Source organism: Pieris rapae, chromosome 20 (genome assembly GCF_905147795.1).
Source record: "Pieris rapae chromosome 20, ilPieRapa1.1, whole genome shotgun sequence".
Lineage (NCBI taxonomy): Eukaryota > Metazoa > Arthropoda > Insecta > Lepidoptera > Pieridae > Pieris > Pieris rapae.
Window position 1 is genome coordinate 1,586,178 of NC_059528.1, and position 24,426 is coordinate 1,610,603.

General features: G+C 33.4%; 2 protein-coding genes across 2 annotated transcripts; both read left to right on the plus strand.

Moving 5' to 3' along the window:
- The first annotated feature begins 748 nt into the window (after positions 1-748).
- On the plus strand, positions 749-9,974 carry LOC111000832 (probable peroxisomal acyl-coenzyme A oxidase 1). The gene is made up of 13 exons (XM_022270421.2): positions 749-1,043; positions 2,059-2,215; positions 2,478-2,646; positions 3,286-3,409; positions 4,195-4,439; positions 4,704-4,864; positions 5,937-6,099; positions 6,439-6,629; positions 6,927-7,076; positions 7,578-7,683; positions 8,490-8,642; positions 8,946-9,062; positions 9,657-9,974. The coding sequence occupies exons 1-13, from the start codon at positions 920-922 to the stop codon at positions 9,792-9,794; spliced, it is 1,998 nt and encodes a 665-aa protein (XP_022126113.2). The 5' UTR covers positions 749-919; the 3' UTR covers positions 9,795-9,974.
- A 2,158-nt stretch (positions 9,975-12,132) lies between these two features.
- On the plus strand, positions 12,133-23,028 carry LOC111000787 (probable peroxisomal acyl-coenzyme A oxidase 1). Its single transcript, XM_022270363.2, has 13 exons — positions 12,133-12,300; positions 12,904-13,063; positions 15,075-15,240; positions 16,218-16,341; positions 17,004-17,248; positions 17,985-18,145; positions 18,895-19,057; positions 19,563-19,753; positions 20,309-20,452; positions 21,311-21,416; positions 21,489-21,641; positions 22,353-22,469; positions 22,584-23,028. The coding sequence occupies exons 1-13, from the start codon at positions 12,177-12,179 to the stop codon at positions 22,725-22,727; spliced, it is 1,998 nt and encodes a 665-aa protein (XP_022126055.2). The 5' UTR covers positions 12,133-12,176; the 3' UTR covers positions 22,728-23,028.
- The last annotated feature ends 1,398 nt before the right edge of the window (positions 23,029-24,426 follow it).

Below are 24,426 nucleotides of genomic sequence, written 5' to 3' on the forward strand. Positions count from 1 at the left end.
AAAGATTTTTATTTATCAGTCACGTGACAAAACGGTCACAGATTAGTCTAATTGTAGCATGCATGTAAGTATTGTGATTATAATGCTATCTTGGTTTCGAAAAAGCTTGACGTTTCCCGAGAGTTTCAAGAATAAATCTAAAAATTTAATTAAAATTCTCAAATGGACCTGCCCTCTTTGAGCTTTGCGCTTTGCAACATGTTTTGTTAAAAACACCTTCCAAATATACAAAAATACTCATTATTTTTGGGGATATTAGCATTTTAAAACTGTATCTATTTAATTAATACTTATATATATGCAAAGAGAAAGCAATAACAATGAACTATGTTTTGGAAATCCGTCAGTGGTTCAGTATCAGTGGTTCGCTACTGGAAAAAAAATAACTCCATCCTCTTAAAAATTATCCTGGCTTGTAAACTAGCTTACTAGATACTAGCTCAGAAATGAAGCTAGTTTCGTGTATACGAAGCAAGTACTAGCTTGCTAGCTTACTGACACTAGCTTGCTATCAAACTAGCCTCGTGTACCTCAGGCCTAAGAGTACACTCTTTACTAAAGGCCTAATCGTGTTAATTATTTATTTATTTACATTTCTTCCTACCTCACATACTGTTATTTATTTTCAAGATAATAATTATTGTTGTATGGAAAATTGAGAAAATTTATTAATTTTCCATAACAAATTTTGCGAGTTCGTTTATGCAGTATACTTCCTATTAAAATATTACGAAATCAAATCTTGTCAAACAAATGTTTTTCTAACAAAGCATATCTGTATAATAAAACAGAAATAAAAGGTTCAATTTCTTTGTGTATTTCAATACTGGTTGATCTTTTTGACCTGCGGCGAAGAATTTGAATATTAAAATGTCTTGCACTCGATCGAGTTGCGCGGTGTAAGTTAAACGATTTTAAAATGTCCGCAAATAAAATTAATGAAGATCTCGCTAAAGAGAGACGAAAGTGTAATTTCGACATTCAAGAACTAACACATATAATAGATGGAGGAAAACATAAGACAGAGCAGAGGAGATCCATTGGTAAGCCATGGTTTATCGTAATTTAGCCAGATTTTTAAATATATAAAATCTTCAGATTCTAAACACCTAATGAGAGCTAAATTAAGGGGTTTTAAAATAGAGGGTTATAATCAAGAAGGCTAGCGATATTCAAGATATCCCACGGGTTGATATCAATAGATGTCTAATTATAAATATTTATGAAGAACCTTTCATGATTTTGTTTGAATTACTGTTAGTGTACGTTAGTCTTAAGTATTAATCATTGGTGGAAAACAAGAACAGAGTGTAATAAAGACTGTAAGTAGTGTTTTGGACACCTTATTTTGTTTTTAATTAAAAAATTATGTGAGACTGAAATTACTTATTAGTTAAGTGATAGCCTCACTTAACTAATAAGTAATTTCAGTCTCACATAATTCTCATCGTAATGTTCCATGATGTCTTCAGTGAAGAGACCAACCAAAAAATTAAAAAAAGGCCCTTATTATGATATGATCGAATAATGTTTTAAAAAAATATAACGAATACCTTTGTGTTTATATATTTTTAACAAATCAGTCTGTTTTTAGATTTATTACAAATATATATGGATAGTTTTATTTGTGATACATAACTCTCAAACATATGTTAGCGCTTGTAACATAAAATTTGTATTTGGTAGAGGGTCTCGATAGCCCAAAGGTAGAAACTAGGTATGTATATATATATTAAAAATACACTATAGGATTTTAGCTTTGGGTTAAGACCGTTGCAGCCCTTGATTACCCTTAATATACCTTTATAAATACAGCCATATATAGCCTTATAAATATAAACACCAAAATTATGTTCAGCTATTTCCATATCCCACATTAAGGGGACCTTCTCTATGAGGGAAGCCGGTTAGTAGCCGTGCCGGTCTAAGACGGTTGCGCATTTAGATGACTGCAGAAGGTTATTCTTTACAGTTTATAGATGAGTTGAACAACGAATATGAATATAATAAACATGTAAATGGCAAGTTACGTCTATTTGTTTAACGATTTGGTTTTAGAGGAGAATGTCCTGAAAAGTGGCGCGCACGAGGACTCGGTACCAGACGAATGTTTAAGTTTGAAGGAGCGTTATGAGAATGCGGTTAAGAAATCTAAGTTGTACTCCGATTTAATTAAAAATGAACTTTTCGCTTTTAAGGACCTTGAAAGTTTTGGGTAAGGAAACATTTTCTTTCCTCGGCTCCATTTGAATAAGCTTGCGGTATCCAGCCAAGTATAAGAGGCATAGGTCATCCAATTTCATAGTGTGCAACCAATTTCATATTGCTTTTCACCCCTCATAACTCTTAAAAACATGAAAAATTATCCCTAATGCTCATGTAAATATCAAAAGATACATACTAGCGCCACCTGTCTGTACTTATTGTCAATTTATTTTCTCAAATTTAACTAAAACTAAAGCGTTTTATGTTTTCAGCACACCCATCCTTCGGCGTCTGGCTGATGCATTTTTCAAGGAAATATCACCCTTCTTGCTACACTTAGGTATGTTCGTACCAACCATTGTGGGACAATGCACCCCGGAGCAACAGGCGAAGTGGCTACCGGCGGCTTTGAACCTTGAAATTGTCGGGGCTTATGCCCAGGTAAGGGAATGTGCTATAGATTTCACATGTTAATATCAAAACAACAGTGTAAATAGACAAAATATAAACTCACATACTCAACATTATGTATTATAAAAGGTTGTATCTGTAGCAAATAACCAAAGTTCATATATAGTTAACGGAAAATAATGCACTAACTTGAACAGAGATGTACTTCTTTACACATTGACATTTATTCCCTCTACTCTAACGTGATTACCTTTAGTCGCCTATCAAGGCCCTAGTATAGTTAACGATTTTCTAGTCAACTAGACTTTTATCAATAAACCGGCCTGGGGCTAATGCTAGAGTAATTAATTTGTGATATTTGTTTTAAAATGTTTGATGAATTGCTATTTTAAAAGAGTACCGAGAGTTTTTACGCCGGCTTTTTATCTCGGCGTACACCGTCTGTCTTCATTGCCGATGAGTGAGGATGTCTATTGATTCAAATTTAATGACCTGGAACATGATAACTGTATATTATATTCCATAATAAACATATTTTTTATATAATTTATTTTATTACCTTAAATGTCGCACATAGACAACTCTTGGTAAATATATGCCGTTCAAAGTTCAAACATAGCTTACAGTAAGGAGTCCACTCCTAGCTACTAATTTATAACAATATTTCAGACGGAGCTAGGTCACGGAACCTTTATTCGAGGGTTAGAAACAACTGCTACTTACGATCCGTCAACTGAAGAATTCATTTTACATACACCCACACTCACTGCATACAAATGGTGGGGAGGAGGGTGTAAGTATTAATAAAACTAGATACCAGATTAGAACGTGTTTAATTCATGATACTGTGGATTCTCCAACTATAGGGAAGGATCTTCGACCAGTCGTACCACTGGCTCGAAAAATCCCGTGGCATAAGATGTTCAAATACTCAGCCGTTGAAATGATTACGTGTCACGTGACACTGCAAATAATTTTCCAACATTTTTTCGTCGTTAGAAATCGCTAAGCATGCGTTTATGTTTTATGATCTGACAGTCTTATAATACGTGGTAACTTTTGTTAAATTTTATGTCATTATTAGGGTAATAACATAAAAACAAATTTTATGAAAATCCAGAAATGTTTTACTGCGAAAGAAGAATGGCAGTTTTACGCATTCGGTCACTTCTCTCTAGCGCCAATATTGCGATATGTTTTGAGACATGGTTTGTCTACAAGTCAGCATTAATTAAAAATAACATTTGTCAAAGATGAAAATGCATTTTTATCGACGTTTGCGACAGAAAGAAGAGAATTTATGCAAGAGCCATTAAAATATAGATGGGGTTAATTGCATTTAGTCATATTGTGTTATTACCTTAATAATAGACAATTGAAAATGTATAAACTGTTTGACTTGTATGGGTCCACATATGTTTAGCAAATGTCAATTAAAAGTCGTATTAAGTTCATTAGTGTCTTTGAGTCCAAATTTCATCAACATCTGTATATGTTACATATATATATATATATATTATGTGACACTTTGACATCATTTAAATTTAAATTTATTTATTATTCCTATTTGTTTTTCAGTGGGAAAAACCGCAAATCATTGCATTGTAGTTGCCCAGTTGTACACACAAGGAAAATGTTGTGGCGTCCACACATTTATAGTTCAAATTCGTGATCTGGAAACACATGAGCCACTCCCAGGGGTCAAAGTTGGGGAAATTGGTCCCAAACTCGGTTTCAACACGGCTGATAATGGCTTCCTTGGGTTTGATAACTATCGGATTCCAAGAGATCATATGCTGATGAAAAATGCTCAAGTATTGAAGGTGTGTAAAGCGACGACTATCATCTCTCACACTCTAGGGTCTCTATTTTTGAAGTTCACTAAAATTAAAATTATTAATAATGTGTCCAAAAAATTATTAGAAATCATTTTAGCGAATTAGTAGGAGCGAAAGTCTATAAAACCTCAAATTTTCAAAACTCCTGTTAACCTTTCAGGTAACCACAATTTTTTCGGCCCAAATGACTATTCCACTAGCCCTTCTGAATTCCTAACATCACCAAATAATATTCTATTTAATTTTCAGGATGGAACATATAAAAAGCTGGCGAATGCAAAGTTAACATATGGTACGATGGTATTCGTTCGAGTGACTCTCGTATCAGACTCCGCATTTAACTTGGCCAAAGCTGCTACAATTGCCGTACGCTATTCGGCTGTGAGACGGCAGTCGGAGGCTAAACCCGGGTAAAATCATATATGTAGCGACATCTATAATCACCGCTTACAAATCACTGCGATGACGTCCTACTCTGATACTCCTTGACCTTATAGGCCAGTCAGTGGTTAGACTGTTCGAAGATCATCTTCAGGTTGAAGGAACCACACCATCCTTTCCAAACAATTCACATTAAAACAACATTGTTACTACATGTCAAACAAATTTTGTGTGTCCTCTTTTGTTTTGCGGTTAATAAATAACTAAACAGTAAAACGCAAAATAATTTCCAAACGGAAATACCGGTATAAAACCACAAATAGAAATGTATTGATGGTTAAAGCTACGCTCTTTGAAATTTTGAAATTAGCTCAAAGTCTGGACTGAAAACTGCATAATCTATCAACTTCATGTCGACCACAGATTATCAACAACGCAATCTACATTTACGATACCCCACAAATGCATTTTCTGCCCAGAGCAGAAGCCCTTTCATATTTATCCTTTCTTAAAAAAAAAAAAATCGATTCAAAACATTCTACATCCACTAACCATCAAACTGCAGCAACGTCTCAAACTGTTCTATGCAGAAACATAAAATATTCTTCTCGTACTACAGTATGTATTTATACAATTTGTAAGTGTTATGTAGATTTTTTAAGTAAAGTACCTAAAATCAATCATATGTCAAATGGAAGAGACTAGATGCCACGGACTCTTTTAACTATACAACCCTTAAAATTGTAATAAAGTTTTTTTTCATAATTTGGTGATTGAGCAATTCTGATCTAGTGCCTTGAGTATTACTCTCAACCCTGAGTTGCAATCACAGTTGAGCACCATAAGACTTTTCTTTTTCTATGCGCATTTAGTCATTTGTGCGGTCTCACTCGCTCGTACGGTGAAGAGGACATGCATGACCCAAAAGTAGACGGCCTGTCTCAGTCCCAGAAGGCTGATCTCTCTTTAGAACATCAACAAACAAATACAGAAATCTGAGGCCCTGAGACCAAGAGCCTACCCAAGCTTCAGACCAAACTTCTTACCTCTATTATATCACTACATAATATTTTATCTTAATATCACAGTATTTATTTCTAGTGCCCCGGAATCTCAGATACTGGACTATCCGACACAGCAGCATAAACTGTTTATTTGCATCTCAACTGCCCTGGCCATGCAATTGACAGCTAACTGGCTATGGGCGACCTTTTCTAAGTACCTGAAACAAATGAGGAAAGGAAATGTTGATAATTTACCAGAGGTATAAGCTTAGAGTAATATATTTTCGGCCTCCGGGTTATAATAATAAATTACTTTAATCATAGATGTCGACTCAAATATTTTTTACGTGGCTAATATTTAGTTTATCTTCAAGTACCTGGCACGAATAAAAATTTTCTTTTTATCGGTTTGTTAATCTTCAAGTAATAGCATAATTTATTTAGAATATAAAGTAAAAGTCTGTTGACAACGTTTCGCCTGCTTTAAAGACTTTTACTGTGGTGACCATGCTCATGACAGATTTAAAAAAAAACGCCAGAACATTTTAAAAGTACAATATTCATAAAATAAACTGTATTTTCACGGATTTCCATTACAGCTTCATGCACTTTCAAGTTGTCTAAAATCAGTGAGTACATCGGATGCATCATTTTTGATAGAACAATGCAGATTTGCGTGTGGAGGTCACGGGTATATGACGTCATCAAGGCTACCTCACATATACGCTTTTGTAGTCGCCACTCGGACTTATGAAGGAGATTATACAGTACTCTTGCTGCAAACTGCCAGGTAACCACGAATCCTAACGTTTTATAACGGCAATTTTGTAAGGACGTATGAGAGAGAATGTTATCTCACATTCACAGTCGAGACAGAGACAAAGGATAAGTATGATAATGATGTGTCAAAAACGTTTTGGATTTGACATACAGAAGTCATACTTGGTACTAAACTGACTCACAATACCTGTTTAGATATTTGACTTTGAAATACGTGCAACTCTCAATTGAATGCAAAATTTGTGCGTAGGGAATTGGGACATGTTAATGAATGAAATAAACCAATCAAAGTATTTTTTTGTTCAAGATTTCTAGTCAAAGCTTGGGAACTTGCTGAATCAGGAGTGGAAGTGTCTCCAACTGTGTCTTACCTTAACAGGGCTAACAAACACAAGGAATTAGAATGGGATAACAGTATGGAAGGACTCATGCGATCTTTTGAAGTCGTCGCCGAGGGGTACTCTTTTGCTTTAAAATTATAAACTATTTTTTTTTAATTCAGTCTACGCGGAATTATTATTTAGTAAACAAAAATATTATCAGCTTACAGTCTTACTTTAACTACACTAAATATGGAGGTATTTATAAGAAATCTTCGCGGGCATCGAGTGTAACTGATGCCAAGTTTTACCTGTGCTAATCTGTGGTGTCGTATTATATTGTCTATAGTCAAAGTTAGGGAATGATAAGAGAACAATCGCATAAAAGCTTTTAATCCGAACCAAGAGTTCGTTAGATAAACGCCTTCTCATCTGGAAACAGAAAAACAATAAAAACACACACACATTACAATACGTACGTACATATGTTGTTAATGCAGAGACTAACTTCTTGTTGAAATCAACTGGTAGTGTGCTGAATGATAAAAAACTTTAACAATAATATTTACTTATAAACGTGTCGTGTAGTAGGTTAATCTAATATAATATATTATAATCGTACCCTAAACTTTCTTCAGGAAAATATCTCATTGTGTTAAAAATATCCGAGAGAAGATGAAAACTGGAATGTGTTATGACGACGCCTGGCTTTTAACAACTAATCAACTGGTTCCTGCAGCTGAGGTATTTCTTATATTGATTGCTTTTTGTTTTTATATGAGCACCACAAACCTAGTTTAGGTATTATTAGGTATTAGGTAGGTGGACTCAATTTCCGCAACTAGACTCTAATTTGGTCCGTTTTTCGTAAAGCCCTGGCTACATTAGCCAGCCTACCTCCTTCCAGAAGCACAAAAGTCTCCTGGGCACTTCACAGGCACAAGCCTGGTTTAACTATTTTATATTCTATGTAGCAAATCTCAAATTCAAACTCAAAATTACTTTATTCATATAGGTAAACTAGTAATTAGAGGAATCCGAGGTCGTAGCTGGCTTTTGTTTATTAGTGAACTACTGCCATGAAGCATTATTGAATACTACTACTGCCATGAAGGATATTAGTATGCTTGAAAGGTTTCAAAGAAAAGCCACGAAAATTATCAGGTCAATCAGGAACAAATCTTATAATGAGCGTCTGAAAGCACTTGGTAACCTTACTGATTTAGAAAGTAGGCGATTAAGAGGAAATCTCATAAAATCCTCACCGGCCTCTATGAAATTCGAGGATTTGAGAAGCTCTTTATTTTAAGTGAAAATACGTACATACATATTTGAGGGGTAGTTCTTTAAAACTGAAGACCACTCAACGTAACACAATTTCCCAAACCGGATAGGGGCCGATTGGAATGGGCTTCCGGAAAGTGTATCATCATTGAACTCTTAAAAATAGATTGGATATATTCTCCAAATCTCACAATACGCGTGCATCGGCTGATTAAGCTGCTAGTGCTAAATAATAATAATACTTAACTGATTCGCGGTTTTTTTAGGCACACTGTAGAGCAGTTCTTCTTAAAGTGTACCATCAAGAAGCGAAACGGTTAACGGCTGACGCGAGCCTAAATTTACAGAAAGTTATCGACCAATTGGTTCAACTGTATATAATATTTTGGAGCCTTGAAAAAACTGGGGACTTATTAAGAGTACGTATTTTATTAAAAAACGTTAAAGTTTTTTATAACTATTCTCAGAATGGTTACAATAATAATAATAAAAGCCCTTTATTCGCTGACCATTTAACTTAAATGCTATTCTTATCAAACTAATATTCTTAAATCTAATTACATATATAGCGAAAATAATAATTTATTCTCAACAGGCAGTGTATGATTTATATATGCTTTAATAAGTCGATAACGAACCCGAAATTAATTAAACGTATTTTGGTTGAAGTTATGATGCAAAATTATATGACCTATACGAGTGACCATGGCGTTCCTTTTCAGTATACTTCGATATCGGAAAAGGACATAGATGAGTTGCAAAACAGATACGATGATTTATTAGCCTCAATACGACCTAATGCTGTGGGACTTGTCGATGCTTTTGACATTCGTGATGAGGTCAGTTCTGCCTACATACTTATACATACATTCCATAATTATCTATTTCACACATTACAAATAGTCACTCGCCTTCTAGCAGCAATGATAAAGTAGATAATAAATCAACAATGTTAGTATGTATAAAAATAAATACACCGAAAATTCTGGCGATAAGCTTCACTGATAAGCAGATATCACATCATTTAATCTAAAGAAAATTTAAATAGCATTGCGAAGTATTGTTACATACCTATGAAACAAAAAAATATATTTTGTAAATATCATATTTCAAAATCTTTAATAGGTATCAGCAGATATGCTTTCAAACAAATCGGCCATATGTAATGTAGTGACAATATTGTATTTATTTACTTGAGTAGTATTTCCAAATAAATAAATAATAATGAATAAAGATTAAAACAAATTCAAAAATTTTTTTCCCTGTAGCAGTGTTCCTTTAACGCTGGCAGCATTTCCTCGCTGCATTGCGATACTTATTCGTTGAGCGAGGAAAGCCCACCCGTTCTGCGGTCTCCCCAGCTTTAGTAATAATTAATATTAATCACACGAAAGTCTTTGTTATTGTCTTTAACATACACACACTTATTTCAGATCCTGCAATCAACTCTCGGAGCCTACGACGGCAGAGTGTACGAACGACTCATGGAAGAGGCTTTAAAAACTCCACTCAACGCTGAGTCGGTCAACTCGTCTTTCCATAAATATATGAAGCGTGAATCTAAATTGTAATTTAATAAAATATTTATTGTAATATATTGTTTGCCTTTACGAATGTGTGATTAATACTAGGGTTGCATGGATATCGATCCGGATATATTGACGATACTTTGGGTTTGGCTATATATCGGCATCGCATCGGTGATATTTTAATTGCTGACACAAGATATTTTTCAAATTTCGCCCTTTCAAAAAGTAATCTAAACTGTGTGTTCGATGTACTACTTTTTTATTCAGTTTATTTAATTCGATTTCGCTATTTTAATAATTTCTCTTTATTCTTAATTTTTATAACTAAACGTTAACCTCATACGGTTGATTCTAATTAAAAACTCAGTACAATATAAAGTCGATATAAAAAAAAACACAGTCACCTTAAAATTTGATCTAATTTCGGTTTTATTTTAATTATAGTGTAAGTCAAAAATTGTATTATTTGCACATTAGTGTGGCCGAGAACTGTTACTCGCTTATATTCCTTTGCGGTACGCGAGTTATTAATATAGAGTAAAACTAAATTTATATATTATTTAAAGCTTCCCTATCAATAAAGTTTTTTAGGTTTGACTCAGGAACCGATCATTTCTGTCTGGCTCACAATGTTTTAATGTTAAAAATGGTAACATCATAATATCGTCCACGTTATAATTCATTAATGTAAACAAGGTGTTTTATACTTAAGCGTGCACTTAACTTCAAGCTTCATGGTAGTTCAATTCATCGAACCGTCGCGTCGCCACTCGAACGAAGTCCATACTTCTGGCCCGACAGGTTCTAATCATTATCTTTAATCATCTTTGCCCTTTATAATAAAGTAATTATTCTTTGCGTCAATATTTTTTTTAACATTGATAACTCTTATCGTTGGTAGATATTATTGCAAATGATTACTTAATTGCAATCTAGCATACCGTACTTTAAATAAGATTTTTAGTTTTGTTTGTTGTGATACATTTTATACGCTAGCGGCATAACAAAACATAACATATTATATAGTATATTATTAAAAGTAACATTTAATGTTATCTAGGCACCCGCGGTTAGAAGTACGAAGACGCGCCCCACCAATCTTTGGTTGAGAGGTCCGCGGGGGGGGCGGGAGTAGTTCATTCGTCATTGTAGTGTTCGTGGGTACCGATGTGTTATGTGGTCCCCACTGTATTATTAATATTTCTATTTACATAACAAATGACACTCACACATTGACGGAAGCTTGCACACATATACTATAATCGGTTAGGATGAATAGTGGGCCGCGTCTTAATGGATTGCAGTATCTATATCAGAGTGGACAGTCTTCCAATAGCAGACGCGATGTTATTGAGGTATTTTTCCATGTGACCCTAAGATTGCGACATCAGCGGTTCTGAGAGAACTACATCGGACGTAATACGATAGAAAACTATTGCTGTTACTTGTGCAGCCACGCTTGGATCCGTCTCTAGATTCTCAACTCGAACTGTGGCTCTTATAACACTTATAACATAAAATAATACAGTTCCTCTGGATTACGTATGAATTTAACGCAAACGAAGTATGCAGTAAATACTTGCTACTACTTTCTGTCATCTAATCGTCCGAACAAAGTCGGTACTAGGTATATTGTGATTTAAAATGATAATAATAATACTACGAGAATAATAAATTTAATCTTCGATTTTGAGATAAGAAATCGTAGTTTATACAATTGGTATTTGTTATCATGATGATAATAATGTCATAATTGCTATTGTTCGTTCAACTATATAATACAGAAATAAATAAAGGATTCATCTGAAATTGTTGTCTTTGTTAGGTGACGTAGTGTTAGCAAATTTCATCAATTATCTTACGAAAATTTGAGTCAATAAGAAGACATAAAAGCGAACTAAACTTCAACTTGTTTTTATTCTCGACTTTAATTTACCTAGGTAATACTTAATCTAATAATACTAATTTTAGTTATAAATTCATTTCGTATAATCTTGAACAATGGAAAGTACCTTTAACATATTTCAACTTTTAAAATACATATATTTAATATTATATAGACATATATTTCAATGAATTAATATAAAACTACAGCCAACAAAATACGCCAACTTCCAGAATGTTATTAAACCAAAGTAAATATTACGTAAGTGATAATTATACACAATCTATGTTAAATTAGAATCGGTTAATACTTTCCTAGAGTGACAGATATACTAGTTTCCCGCTCATATTGTGATGACGTAACAATGAACTATGCACTCTGCGATTACGACACTGAATAAAACATTTAATCAAATCCAAATTCCATTGGATCATAAAAAACAACTGCTTGTATATAGGGGGTATACGTATATTATGTAAATGATAAAATTAGTTGTTTGGTAATTATAAGAGTCAGTATTGTAACGCATCGGCGCCGAAATGACGTCGGTAGACATTAACCCCGATTTACGGAAGGAAAGATCAACTTGTACATTCAATATAGAAGAACTTACAAATTTATTGGATACAGGAGCAGAACACACGGCAAAAAGACGGGCTTTAGGTATGTATAACAAATATTTTAAACGCAAAAACAAGTTTCACTGTTGGGTAATTGAGCGAAAATCACGCCATGGCATTAACTTGGGAAATATTTGAAACGCCTGATATTTTTAGCTTAGCAAAATTGTTTTTCTGTTGTTTGAAACTTTTTTGCAAGTTTTAACTTTAGTGAAATTTGTTGTTATTTTTCTATTTTCTTAAGATGTTCAATGCTGAAACGATGAGCGATAAATATTCAACATATACGCAGCCGTATTATAAAATTTGGAACTGAGTTAGTAGCGTGGTATATTCAACCTTTTTTATGTAATTTCCATACGTAGGGTAATGGTATCCATAGTAACAAATACCGTACTGACTAGTCCACTTTTTATAATTGTTCCAACGGTATTGAAAAACATCATTCCGAGATGTAACAATACTTAACTAACCGCTTAATTTATAAAAAATTAATTAGTCCTCTGTCTCCTTTCACCACAGTCTGAACACAATTTGACAGAGACAACTTGTGTTAAAGTTTAAAATTACGTTAGTTGGCAAAAGCCAATGAGTAAAAACTCATTTCCATTTATTGGGGATTAACTAAATAATTAGCTCATTTTAGAGGAAAAAATATTCAACGCAAAGGAATTGAAAGATGGCATTCCTGAAGAATTCTTAAGTCACAAAGAAAAATACGAGAACGCGATACGCAAGGCAGTGATACTGCATACCATTTTGGAGAGAAATGGCCGTATCAAAGGCATTTTAGATGATTTTGACAAGTAAGTTTTCTTTTATTCATTAAAAATCTCTCTGTGTCTTCTACTTCATTAAAATGGAGTATTCGTAGGAGTTTTTCGGATACCTGCAGCTGAATTTCATGATTGTTCGAGGAAGTATTTAAAATTCCAACCCTATCTACTCGAAGTTCGTTACAGCTAAGCATTTTTGTGGCACTTTTTCCCGCGCGCCACCACTATAGAACCAGCTGAACTACTGAAGTATTACCGAACCAATTCGACTTTTCGACAATACGACGAAAAAAGATTTATTCGTAAAAGGCAACGCACTTACGAGCCTTCTAGCAGTGTCAGTGTTCATAGGCGGTATTACTAAATATCTGGGGAGCATTCTGTTCCAAAAACAAGATAACTTGGATGAACTCTACCGACTTTAAATACCTTTTAACATTATCTATATTATACATGCCCGAAATGCTTGCCAGATATGGGTATATCTCAAAAATGGCCGATTTTGATTATGTCCCCTAAGTTGGAATATACCTGATTAAAAAAAAAACTAATTTAGTTTCCAAGAAAATTATGGACATACAATTACGAAAATTAGCACAAGTTAGCTAATACAGATAATTGTTACTATCCAATTTTAACAACGTCTCAGTAGGTAGCTTTTGTTAGTTTGTTTGTTAAAATACAATCACATTCAACTGCACAAAATAGCAAGGTATGAAGGTGAATAACATCTGATTAGATATCTGAAATAACAAATAATATTATCACCTTTATTTGCGCAAATATCGATAAAGAGGTTAGATAAAATCCTTAATAAGTACTAATAAAGGAATGAAAAATGAGTGAATAAAATGACAGAAGGATTTTTGTCAGCCTCCGCTGGAACCAATTTTGGATCTAACGAGTGTGTGATTGATGTTTTACTATGGCGTTGATGTTTGTACATATTTTTTTCCGAAATTACTATGACCATGGACTCCAACGAAAATACTTTGGGGTCTCGGCCTCAGATTTTTGTGTCTGTTTCGTGATTCGTGTTAGTTATATAATATATGTTATAAAGTATGGGATTACCTAGAAGATAATGAAGCTATTTTAGATAAGAAGATAATGAATTAAACGTATTTCGCCGCAGCTATTTAATTTATTTATAACTAATATAAGTATTGTAAATAACTTAAGACGATCAAAAAATCGGAACAGGCCGTAGAGTTGACAATTTAAAGTGATGACGTCATTCAACTGAATAAATAAATTTTGACTTTGACTTTGACTGAGTATGACTACTGTAAACTCACTCTGAGAACATTTAAAATTGGCGATAGCGTCGGACACAGCATTTAGTAAGCGCAACGCCTTTGTTTGTGACAGACTGGTTCTGTCCCATAATATCACAAACAACATTGGCCTTCGCACATATTAGTACAATGTGACCGATTTCTTCGAGAACACTTAGGTTGCTAATCATATCTATAAGTGTATTGTATATGTCGCAGCCGACTAGCTTAATTAGCAGTTCAATTAACAGCCCAGCCTTTTAACTAAACGGCGCCCTTTAACTAGCGGCCTGAAAGATTCAATCGTAGCGTTTGTTACGACATTTGATAAACTGGCTGGCTAATGCGTAGCGCATTCGTACGACATTCATTATGATCTATTCATATCCATATATTAGAAATAAAAAATATGATATAGAAAATATTTCAATTAAAATGAAATTTATTGAGTCAAATTCACATTATTATTGTCACTACACTCTTCTATTGTACTTGTTTTTCATGAAACTTTGGAAAACACCATCTAGTTATGGTTTGCCGACGCCACATTGACAGTTTGAAGAGTTTCGTTCCGAGTGAGAGTGGCAGAAAGTGGAATCAAATTTTAAATTAAAAGTAAACAGGCAAGGCCTAGTTGTTTGATCAACTGACTGAACAATATTCAGGCCGCTAGTTAAACGGCGTCAATTAGTTAAAAGGGTAGGTTGTTAATTGAACGGCTAATTAAGTTAGTTGGCTGCCACATATGCCATGCTTTCTTCCAGATCGAACTTTCGAAGCACTTCAAATTCGATTTTTAAAGATGGCTCGCCCTTTATGTTACACTTTGCAATGTTCATGCCTACAATTGCGGGACAGGGTGATGAGGAGCAGAAGAAATACTGGCTGAAAAGGGCTTTAAAAATGGAAATCATCGGTACATATGCTCAGGTAAGGTACAATCTATAACCGCTATGTTTTTTCCATACTATGGAGCCAAGCATCGCTAGGGACGGCTTGATTAGATTTCTTTAATCTCTTTAAAACCAGGGATGGGACGGGTTCTGGTATAGGATGCTACTTGTGTATCATCAGCTCCATCGCACCTTCCTCCGACAAGCAAAAAAAAAAAAATGGCGCGTCCGCTGAGCAGGCGATAAACGGTAATAATCTAAAAGTCTTCCCTGCAACATTGTTTTTATTTCCTTTAGAGTAGAGACTCTTGGGCCGTCAAGTCCACACTAGCGAATTAAACATATATATTGGCAGCTGGTAGATAAGTACTGCTGATGCTTCGTTCCTGTGTCTGTAATGTACCTTTAATGCTGAAACACAACCTCGCTGTATTGCGATACCTACATCCGCCTACTTACCACTACGAGGGCGGAAATGAATGTTATAAATTCCGTATATATTAAAGAAGTTTTATGAAAAATACCACGACATTTGAACATTTGTTAGTGCAGAACAGTGTTAGTGGTTTAAGCCTAATTCGCTAACCTTGATATTGTGTGTTCATATCAAAGAATTCACAAGAAAACATCGACTAGAAAAATAAAAATAATCAAGAGGGCCACTAGATTATTAAAACTACATTTACTTAGCTAAATATAAATAGATCTAACTTATCTATTTAAATTCAAGTACTAAGGGTCGATTCAACCAAACTTCAATGTATACACGAGTAACTATACCAGGAATAATCTATTCCGTGATTTTAATCTCGAGTAAGTCCATAGTGGTTTCTACACGTAATCGACAGTATACGTGCGCTAGACAAATAATACGCGAATAGCAGAGATCAATTAGTAGAAAAAGTCAGAGATTCTTTTATTAAAAGAGCGCATTTTTGTAATGATGCAGTTTTTACGAATACCAGAGTAAGTTTGAAAATTTGTTCGACAATAATAAAGCTTTTCTCTTTTCAGACAGAACTTGGGCATGGGACATTTATTAGGGGTTTAGAGACCGAAGCAACGTATGATGAGAACACGGAAGAATTTATCATTAATAGTCCCTCCCCAACGTCATACAAATGGTGGCCTGGTGGATGTAAGTGAAAATATTTTTATGAATTAATAGCGAGTTTTTAACACCGTAACATACCAAAATTAACGTATAATTACGGCTTCTTGGTACTGTTAAACATCACTAGTCCACAACTCATTTCAAATATTGGCATAGATTTTTCGAACTCAGAAACTCTTTTTCAATTAATATAAAAAATCTAGTTTAAATTTGCATGCTAATCTATTGTTCGTGTTGTCTTAATCGTGTCAAAACTATACGAATACTTAGATTTAGAGTGTGTTGACAGATATACAGAAATTTCGGCATACAAAATATACATCAATAAACACGAGAGATTATTATATTTTTATTTACATATTTTTGACAATTATAAAAAAATTAGTGAAGTGAGTGAAAGAGAATGAGTAACGAGAGTTTTTTACGCCGGCTTTTTCTCTCGGCCAACACCCTCTGTCTTCTTTGCCGATGAGTAGGGATGCCAACAGGCTCGAATTTAATGACGTGGAATAAGTGATACCATGATGATCCTATGTTCCAAAATAAACGTTTTTTTTTAAATAAAGTTTTCCTTAAAGAAACAAAAAGATTGCAATTCTTCCGCGTGAAGAGGCTCCACGCACTATTTTTATTAAAAGAATTTAAATTTTATTTTTCGCATTGCCGACACTAAATGACTGTTTCAGTGGGTCACTCGAGTAACTATTGTATAGTGATGGCACAACTGAAAATAAAGGGAAAATCACACGGAATGAAGCCATTTATGGTACAGATACGAGACGAAGAGACACATATGCCTATGCCGGGGGTGAAAGTTGGTGAAATTGGGGCAAAATTAGCGTTCAACACTGTTAACAATGGTTTCCTTGGCTTTGACAATGTTCGAATTCCCAGGCGACACATGTTAATGAGATTTTCTCAAGTATTAAAGGTACATATCATTTATCTTAATTCTTGTTAGTTATTAATGTATTGGCAGTGTTGCCAATTAGTCAAGCTCAACCCAAGTACCTTCGAATCACGGCCATGTCTACACATTTATCTTAGCTTGCTCGTGCAGCGATGAAGTGGTGACGTGTCACGTAAAGAATTCGTAGTCGAAGAAGAGTAAAGTTTCGTTTATATATTGTTAAACTATAAAACTAATAAACTCAAAAACTACTGAGAAAAAATTAATGAAAAAATGCCAGCCCTGGGATAACGTATGATATACAAGAAGTGCGCCGCTAAGACCCGGAAATTTGTTTAAATAACTGAGGTTATTCCTTTGTTTTTGAAGTGAAGCTTCTTTAGGCGCATGAGGGTACGATAATTTTTACGGAACGTCACGAAGTTGTGCAGCGTTTTTGTCGAATAACTGGGAGAGAGCGATTGAGACCTATTGAGAGAGAGTGAGAAAGGGCGATCGAGAAAAAATACATTCTATTAGTTGATGTATGCGTTTAGTATTTATATATTAGACCTTAGGTGTACATTCTGTCGCACAACGTCTTGTGCAGTAAATGCTGATTTTTTTAATTTATATAAGGACGTAAACAGTGTGAATATACAGAAACTAATACATGGAGTGATCATATACTTGTACATGATTATCTTTTGGGGCTTTTACCTTAGTAATTTAGAAAGAACTTTCACTTCTGACATGTGAACTTTTTTGTACCTTTCAGGACGGGACATATAAATCGTCATCTAATCCAAAACTCGCGTATGGAACAATGGTAATGGTACGTGTGACCATACTTAATACTGCGTGTACCCTGCTGTCCAAAGCAGCAACTATCGCTGTACGATACTCCGCTGTCAGACACCAGTCACAGCTCAAACCCAAGTAAGAATCCTGTTCAAACTGTACTATACATTAAAAGACTACAATACATCCCGTGGAAGCAAGTCGAAAAGTCAAATTTAGATTTACAACTTTTAGACGTAGGAAATTAAAAAAATGATATTAATAATTTTCTAATTTCCCCCACAAGTTCGATGGATTAAAATTGGAAATTTGCTGTTCATTTTTTATGAAGTATCTGTACGATATTAAACTCTAAATATGTACAACATAATATAATATTTGGAATTGAAAATTCAAAAAATATATTTAGGTGCTCTGAAAATAAAGTTTTTATTTTAGCATGTACTTACACACTATCCCTACTAATTACATTATCTTAAACTAAAATAACATCATCCTATCTTAAATTAAAGACATTAAAAGTCTATTAATAAAATTATCATTCATTTTTTTGAAGTAACCTCACAATTTAACAATATTTTTTTCGGAGTTCAAATTCCGATGACTTTGACTTCTTTAAACTTCAGCCTAACTGCTTTTGCCAATCGCGATGGCTGCTAGCGCCATCTAGTATATAATAAAGAAACATACTATTTTCTTTGCATATGTACATATTGCCTCCGGCAAAGCTAAGCTCAAACAGCCCGTGCTGAGCTGTAAAGGCCCTTAAGGCCAACAGCGAGATTCTCTTGTTGTCAGTTAATAACAGCGAGGAAAATTTCTAAACCAAGACCTAAGTACTGAAATATGTAAGTTGATTATTTATTTGATCTATAATTTTTTTTCAGTGAACCAGAACCACAGATTCTAGATTATGTAACCCAGCAACATAAACTGTTCATCAGTATAGCAACAAGTCATGCCTACATGTTCTGCTCCTATTGGATATGGGACCTCTACACAAACTATCGCAACGAACAAAACGATGGCAACTTTGAAAGATTACCAGAGGTAATAATATGTTGGCTTTCAATACGGAACAATAAGTTCACAATAGGCTCAAAACACGAAATTAATGAGAGAGTAATCTTAAATATATAAAACAAAGTCGTGTTTGTTACACCACTTATAACTCAAGATCGGCTGGACCGATGTAAATTATCTCTTTTCTGGTGGAAGCTCCTCCGCTCCGAATAGCAGAGTAATGATTTTCTTAAAACTATCAGCCTCTTATAATATTCTGCCAATTGGCTGCAAATCCAAACCATTTGAATTCTAGATCATGTATATGGGTCAACGGATAGAAGAACTATGTTGTAACATATCGATATCCGTCGGTTAATTTAAAGTCAAACAGAATTCAAGCGAGCCAAAACTATTCAATATCCTTATCATAAGGAAAGAAAGGAAAGAAAGAAAGGAAAGTCACCGGTACTAACTACCAGGCACCATCTTAAATCCTTCTTTATTAATTATTTGAACCAGTTGAGTATCTCATATTAGTTTATTATTTCAGCTCCACGCACTCACATGTGTCCTTAAGGTAATTAGTTCCACAGACTGCACAGCTCTTGTTGAGAGATGTCGATTGTCATGTGGAGGTCACGGGTTCATGCTGTCGTCAAACCTGCCACAGTTGTATGGTTTAGCAACCGCTGCCTGCACCTATGAAGGCGAAAACACTGTGCTACTTCTGCAAGCCGCCAGGTGGGTATTTTAGCCTTTCGCAATAAACGTATCTGTAGGTAGTGTACTCTGTGGTTGCTCGATATTTAAATAGTGTGGTCAACAAAACTGTAGGAAGTCCACAAAAGAAAGTCGTTGTATTCAGTTTAGGAACATTTGTCATTCGTGTTCGTGTCGTAGCATTATTATCATATTGTATTTGCTGTTATGTGATGAAATAATTAAATGCGATTCAGTAGTTTTAGTTTATTTATTACAAAAACTATATTTCCTTTATATAAGGGAATAAATCTTTCGCTATTAATTTGGCTTATGATACATGAATATTTTTCTAAATATACAACAGAACCATTGACTACAAGTAAATACAAGCATAATTTATTCAAGTTTTTTAGCATTGCAACATACTTTTGTAAAGATTTTTTCTATTTAAAAAAAATAATAAGATGCAAAGAAAGTTATTTATTAGAACCCGGTGTATTTGTTAGAGTGCTATCAAAAAGAAAATTTCTAAACAAATTCACACCCTTGCTCATAAAGAAATCGGTCTAATATTACTTCACGTGCTTATTTCAGGGCATTGGTCAAAGCGTGGGATCAAGCTACGCAAGGAATTGCACTTAATCCAACCATGGCGTACCTAGCAGACAGGAGTCCAGCTGGGCCATGGGACAGTAGCTTAGATGGTATCATTAAAGCATTCCAGAAAGTTTCCGTTGGGTTAGTTACTGTATAATTTATATTTATTGTGTATTTTTTTATTAATTACTTAATTTACGATGCAAGTGCTAAATTTGTAACGCTTCTTAATTCATTAATGGTCATATAATTTTATTATTTTAACACTATATTGCGAATATCATTTATAATAACTAATACGGACGAGAGATTTCTTCTAGTCGACCTTCATTTTATATTTAATTAATCCGACATAAACTCAAATAAAATATTAATGTTCTTAGTTACTAGCCTAAATTGATAACATTTTGTAACACATTTCCAAATCGGCCGTAGAATTATCCCCTTCCTTACAAAAACTAAAGAAGTCTAATAGCACTTTTGATAAAAAAAAACTATTACGTCTCTTTTTGTCGTTATTATTAATCCCATACTGAAAATATTTACTGAATGTTAATAAATAATAAAGTTTACATGCACGTCCAAAAAACCTCCACCCAAGAGATTCAAAACATTCAAATCCCATTAGACGTTAGATACAATGAAATGTATTATTCAATTTGCCTCTATTTGTTTCTTAAATTTAAAATCCTTTGATCCTTCATATAAGACCATTATTCGCTAGGATTCATATATATAACTACCATCATAGATACAAGTTCCGTAGACAAAACAAGTGCGCGTGTACAAATTACACATGTCACAAGTGAAAATTCTTTTTAAATTAATTATTACTAACGTAAAACTATGGCTATTGGCTTCATGCTACGTTCGCGTTTTCTTACTCTCTCTCTTTCATTGGGTCTCAATCGCTCTGTCCCTCTTCTTCGACAAAAACATAAATTTTACACTCATGCGCCTAAATAAGTTTAACTTCAAAAACGTAAATTTGATCCACAGGAAATTATCATCGAGTGTATCAAGTTTCCAAGAATATGCAAAAAGCGGCTTGTCTTTGGAAGATGCATGGAATAAAGCCTCCGTCCAATTGATCGGCGCTGCTGAGGTAACTTTCTATTACGTTAAAACCTCAACCTCCTTAAACTTTTTACTTTTTAATGAAATTAAATGTAACTAGGCTTACGGTCGTGCGGTTGTACTATCAGTGTACAAAGCAGAGATAGAAAGATATTCGAAGATTGTGTCAACGTCGCTGCAATCTGTTCTTTTCGATCTCTTGGAAATGTACATCATTTATATGGCGTTAGAGAAGACAGGAGATTTACTACTGGTATGTTTTTTTATCTGAATGTTAGTAAGACTGGTTTTTATTTCACTATCCAACTCTATGTGTAAATTTGTCTCATACTCCATTCTCCTTATGTTGTACATACTATTTGATGTATGTACATTTTTATAGTTATTAATATGCAGTCGCTAAATATTTTTGTTTTTGTTAGAAACGTAATAAAAACGTTTTCTCAATTTATATAAAAAGAATAATTACCGCAATCAATATATTTGAATAATAACAAATTAACTATTACTATCTATCATCATACTATATGTGGTATAATCGAATATATTTTCGCCTGACAAAAAATGTCAAGCAATGCAAATAATAGTCCATAGTTACAAGTCAGCTGTTTGCCTCAAATAATACGCTATTTTCTTATGTAGGAATGTCTTTATATTGCATATGTTTGTTACTTAATACAATATAAGCACACAAAACATAATATAACTGTACAAAAATTTACTCATATTAACAAAAACATTTACTAATAGGATATATGCGCTATCTCAAAAAAATTCATCGTTTTGACTCTTTTAGACGTATACTTTTATATATGCAAACTTATACAGACATAAAATATATAAAATAACAATTTTAGATTGATATAAATATTTTTTTAAATTTATGATATAGGTATAGACTTTCAGATTTTCTTTAGTTATTATTAGTATATGTAGTCCATTATTGTCATACATATGTTTTCAGTACACTCAACTGTCGGAGAAAGATGTAAAGGCTATTCAAAGAAGATATGAAGGCTTACTGGAGAAGATACGCCCAAATGCCGTAGGATTGGTTGACGCATTCGACTACAGAGATGAAGTTTGTATTTTACTTATAGCATTTATAATATACACCTCAAAATATATTAAAAGTTGAGAATATAATATCCTTAAATTATATAAAATTAAATAATACTGTTTTATTTTTAAACAGGTATTACATTCAACGCTAGGCTCATATGACGGCTTCGCCTATGAGCATTTGATGGCAGAAGCAATGAAGAGTCCACTTAATGCTGAACCTGTGAATCAAAGTTTCCATAAATATATGAAACCTTTGATGAAAGGAAAGATATAGTGAACTTTTACGGATACTCGACAAAATTAATGTGCTAGAAAATTTATTAAAATATTTTAATCGAAAATTACTTGTAGACAACAATAAATATTGTACAGACATAAACAAATTGTACTAAATTAATATATCTTTTTTATTTTTATATTGTGTGTTTTTTATACTGTATCAATGAATTTAATTTTATATTGTACTATATTATTTGCACAGCTTGCCAGCCAGTGGACTATAAAATGTATGTTTAAATTTATATGTAATAAATGTCAGGAGTATCTATGTATAAAGTATATGTATAAAGTAACCTTTTATTTATTGACTCAAAACGGGACATTGGTTTAATTTAGGTCAAATAAAAAAAAGTCAAAGAAAAAAAACCCTTTTTTAATATTATTTAATTAGAAAAAGTAAGTTTTTATATAATTAAGCTTTAATTACGCAAAACGTTTAGTTATATTTATATATATCAGAAGCACAAACTTGTTTTATTATTATTGGTGACGAATACAAATAAGAATGGAACTTTTGGCATTTTTTTTTATTATATTCTACTAAACAGGACAATTTTGCCTCCCACAGTTAATTTCGGGGACTCGTAATTGAAAAAATAGGTAAAAAAACTTTTTAAGTTAAACGGTTTTATGTTAAACATACATTTCAATGTTTAAGATAAATGTACTAAAAACCAAAAAATAATAAAATAGATACAGTCGTGGGAATTATAAACATATGCATAGACTAGACTAAAATAAAACCGTGGGGCACGTCAATTGTCTACAAATTATGTGTGAATTACTAAATTTGACCCAAGAATAATAAATAATAAAACAAAGGGGGTGAGCTAAATAAAACCGTTTAAAAAAGGGACAATTCCGCTTAATACGGGACGTTTGGTCATGGTATATTTGTAGTGTATCTAACATCACTAGATTACTGAATATATAATATGAAAAGACCTAAGAACCTAAATCTACGACTCCCTAAGCCCTAGATATGTACACACATGAATAGTATATATAAATAAGTACGGGATGTCTGCACCAATAGACCTGAAGAAACAGTCGGAGCCCTACGGGTAGGATCAGAAGTTCAGGGTGGTGGCATAATCTCAAAGCTATCGGGCAGGGTCACCACGATACTTAAGAGCTTGAAGGAGTCTTCGCCACTTTGATAGAAAGCGAGTAATAGATAAGACAGCAGTAAGTAACTCTAATGATGATTTATAGTTGTAAAACAATAGCTTAATTACTACATATACCTTTTCTGTTTGAAATCCAAAGAAAATATTTTTTTAAATGAACCAGAAGGTGGAAAAAACAGTATTTATCTCCTTTCTGAAATAGGAGATAGGAACTTTTGTTGTACTAATTATTTTTCTGGTTCAATAACCTAACATTACGATTAGATTTTAAATAACATAAAAATTAACCGTTCAATTGATCCAGTTTAAATTAATCAATAAAACATGATATTTTATTGCTCCAAGTTCATTATTCATCCTATAAATTTTAAGTCCGTTTAATTTATTGGTCATAATTTAGAGCTGATTTCTGATATATTTGTTCCTTTGATTCGTAAATAGATATTTTTGGAAGTTTTATATTTTACTCTTAATAATCTTATGCCAAACGAAAATCTTCTTTATTAAACTTGTAACTACAAATGTATTATGTAATATAAGAAAATAGACTTTGTTGATTATTGT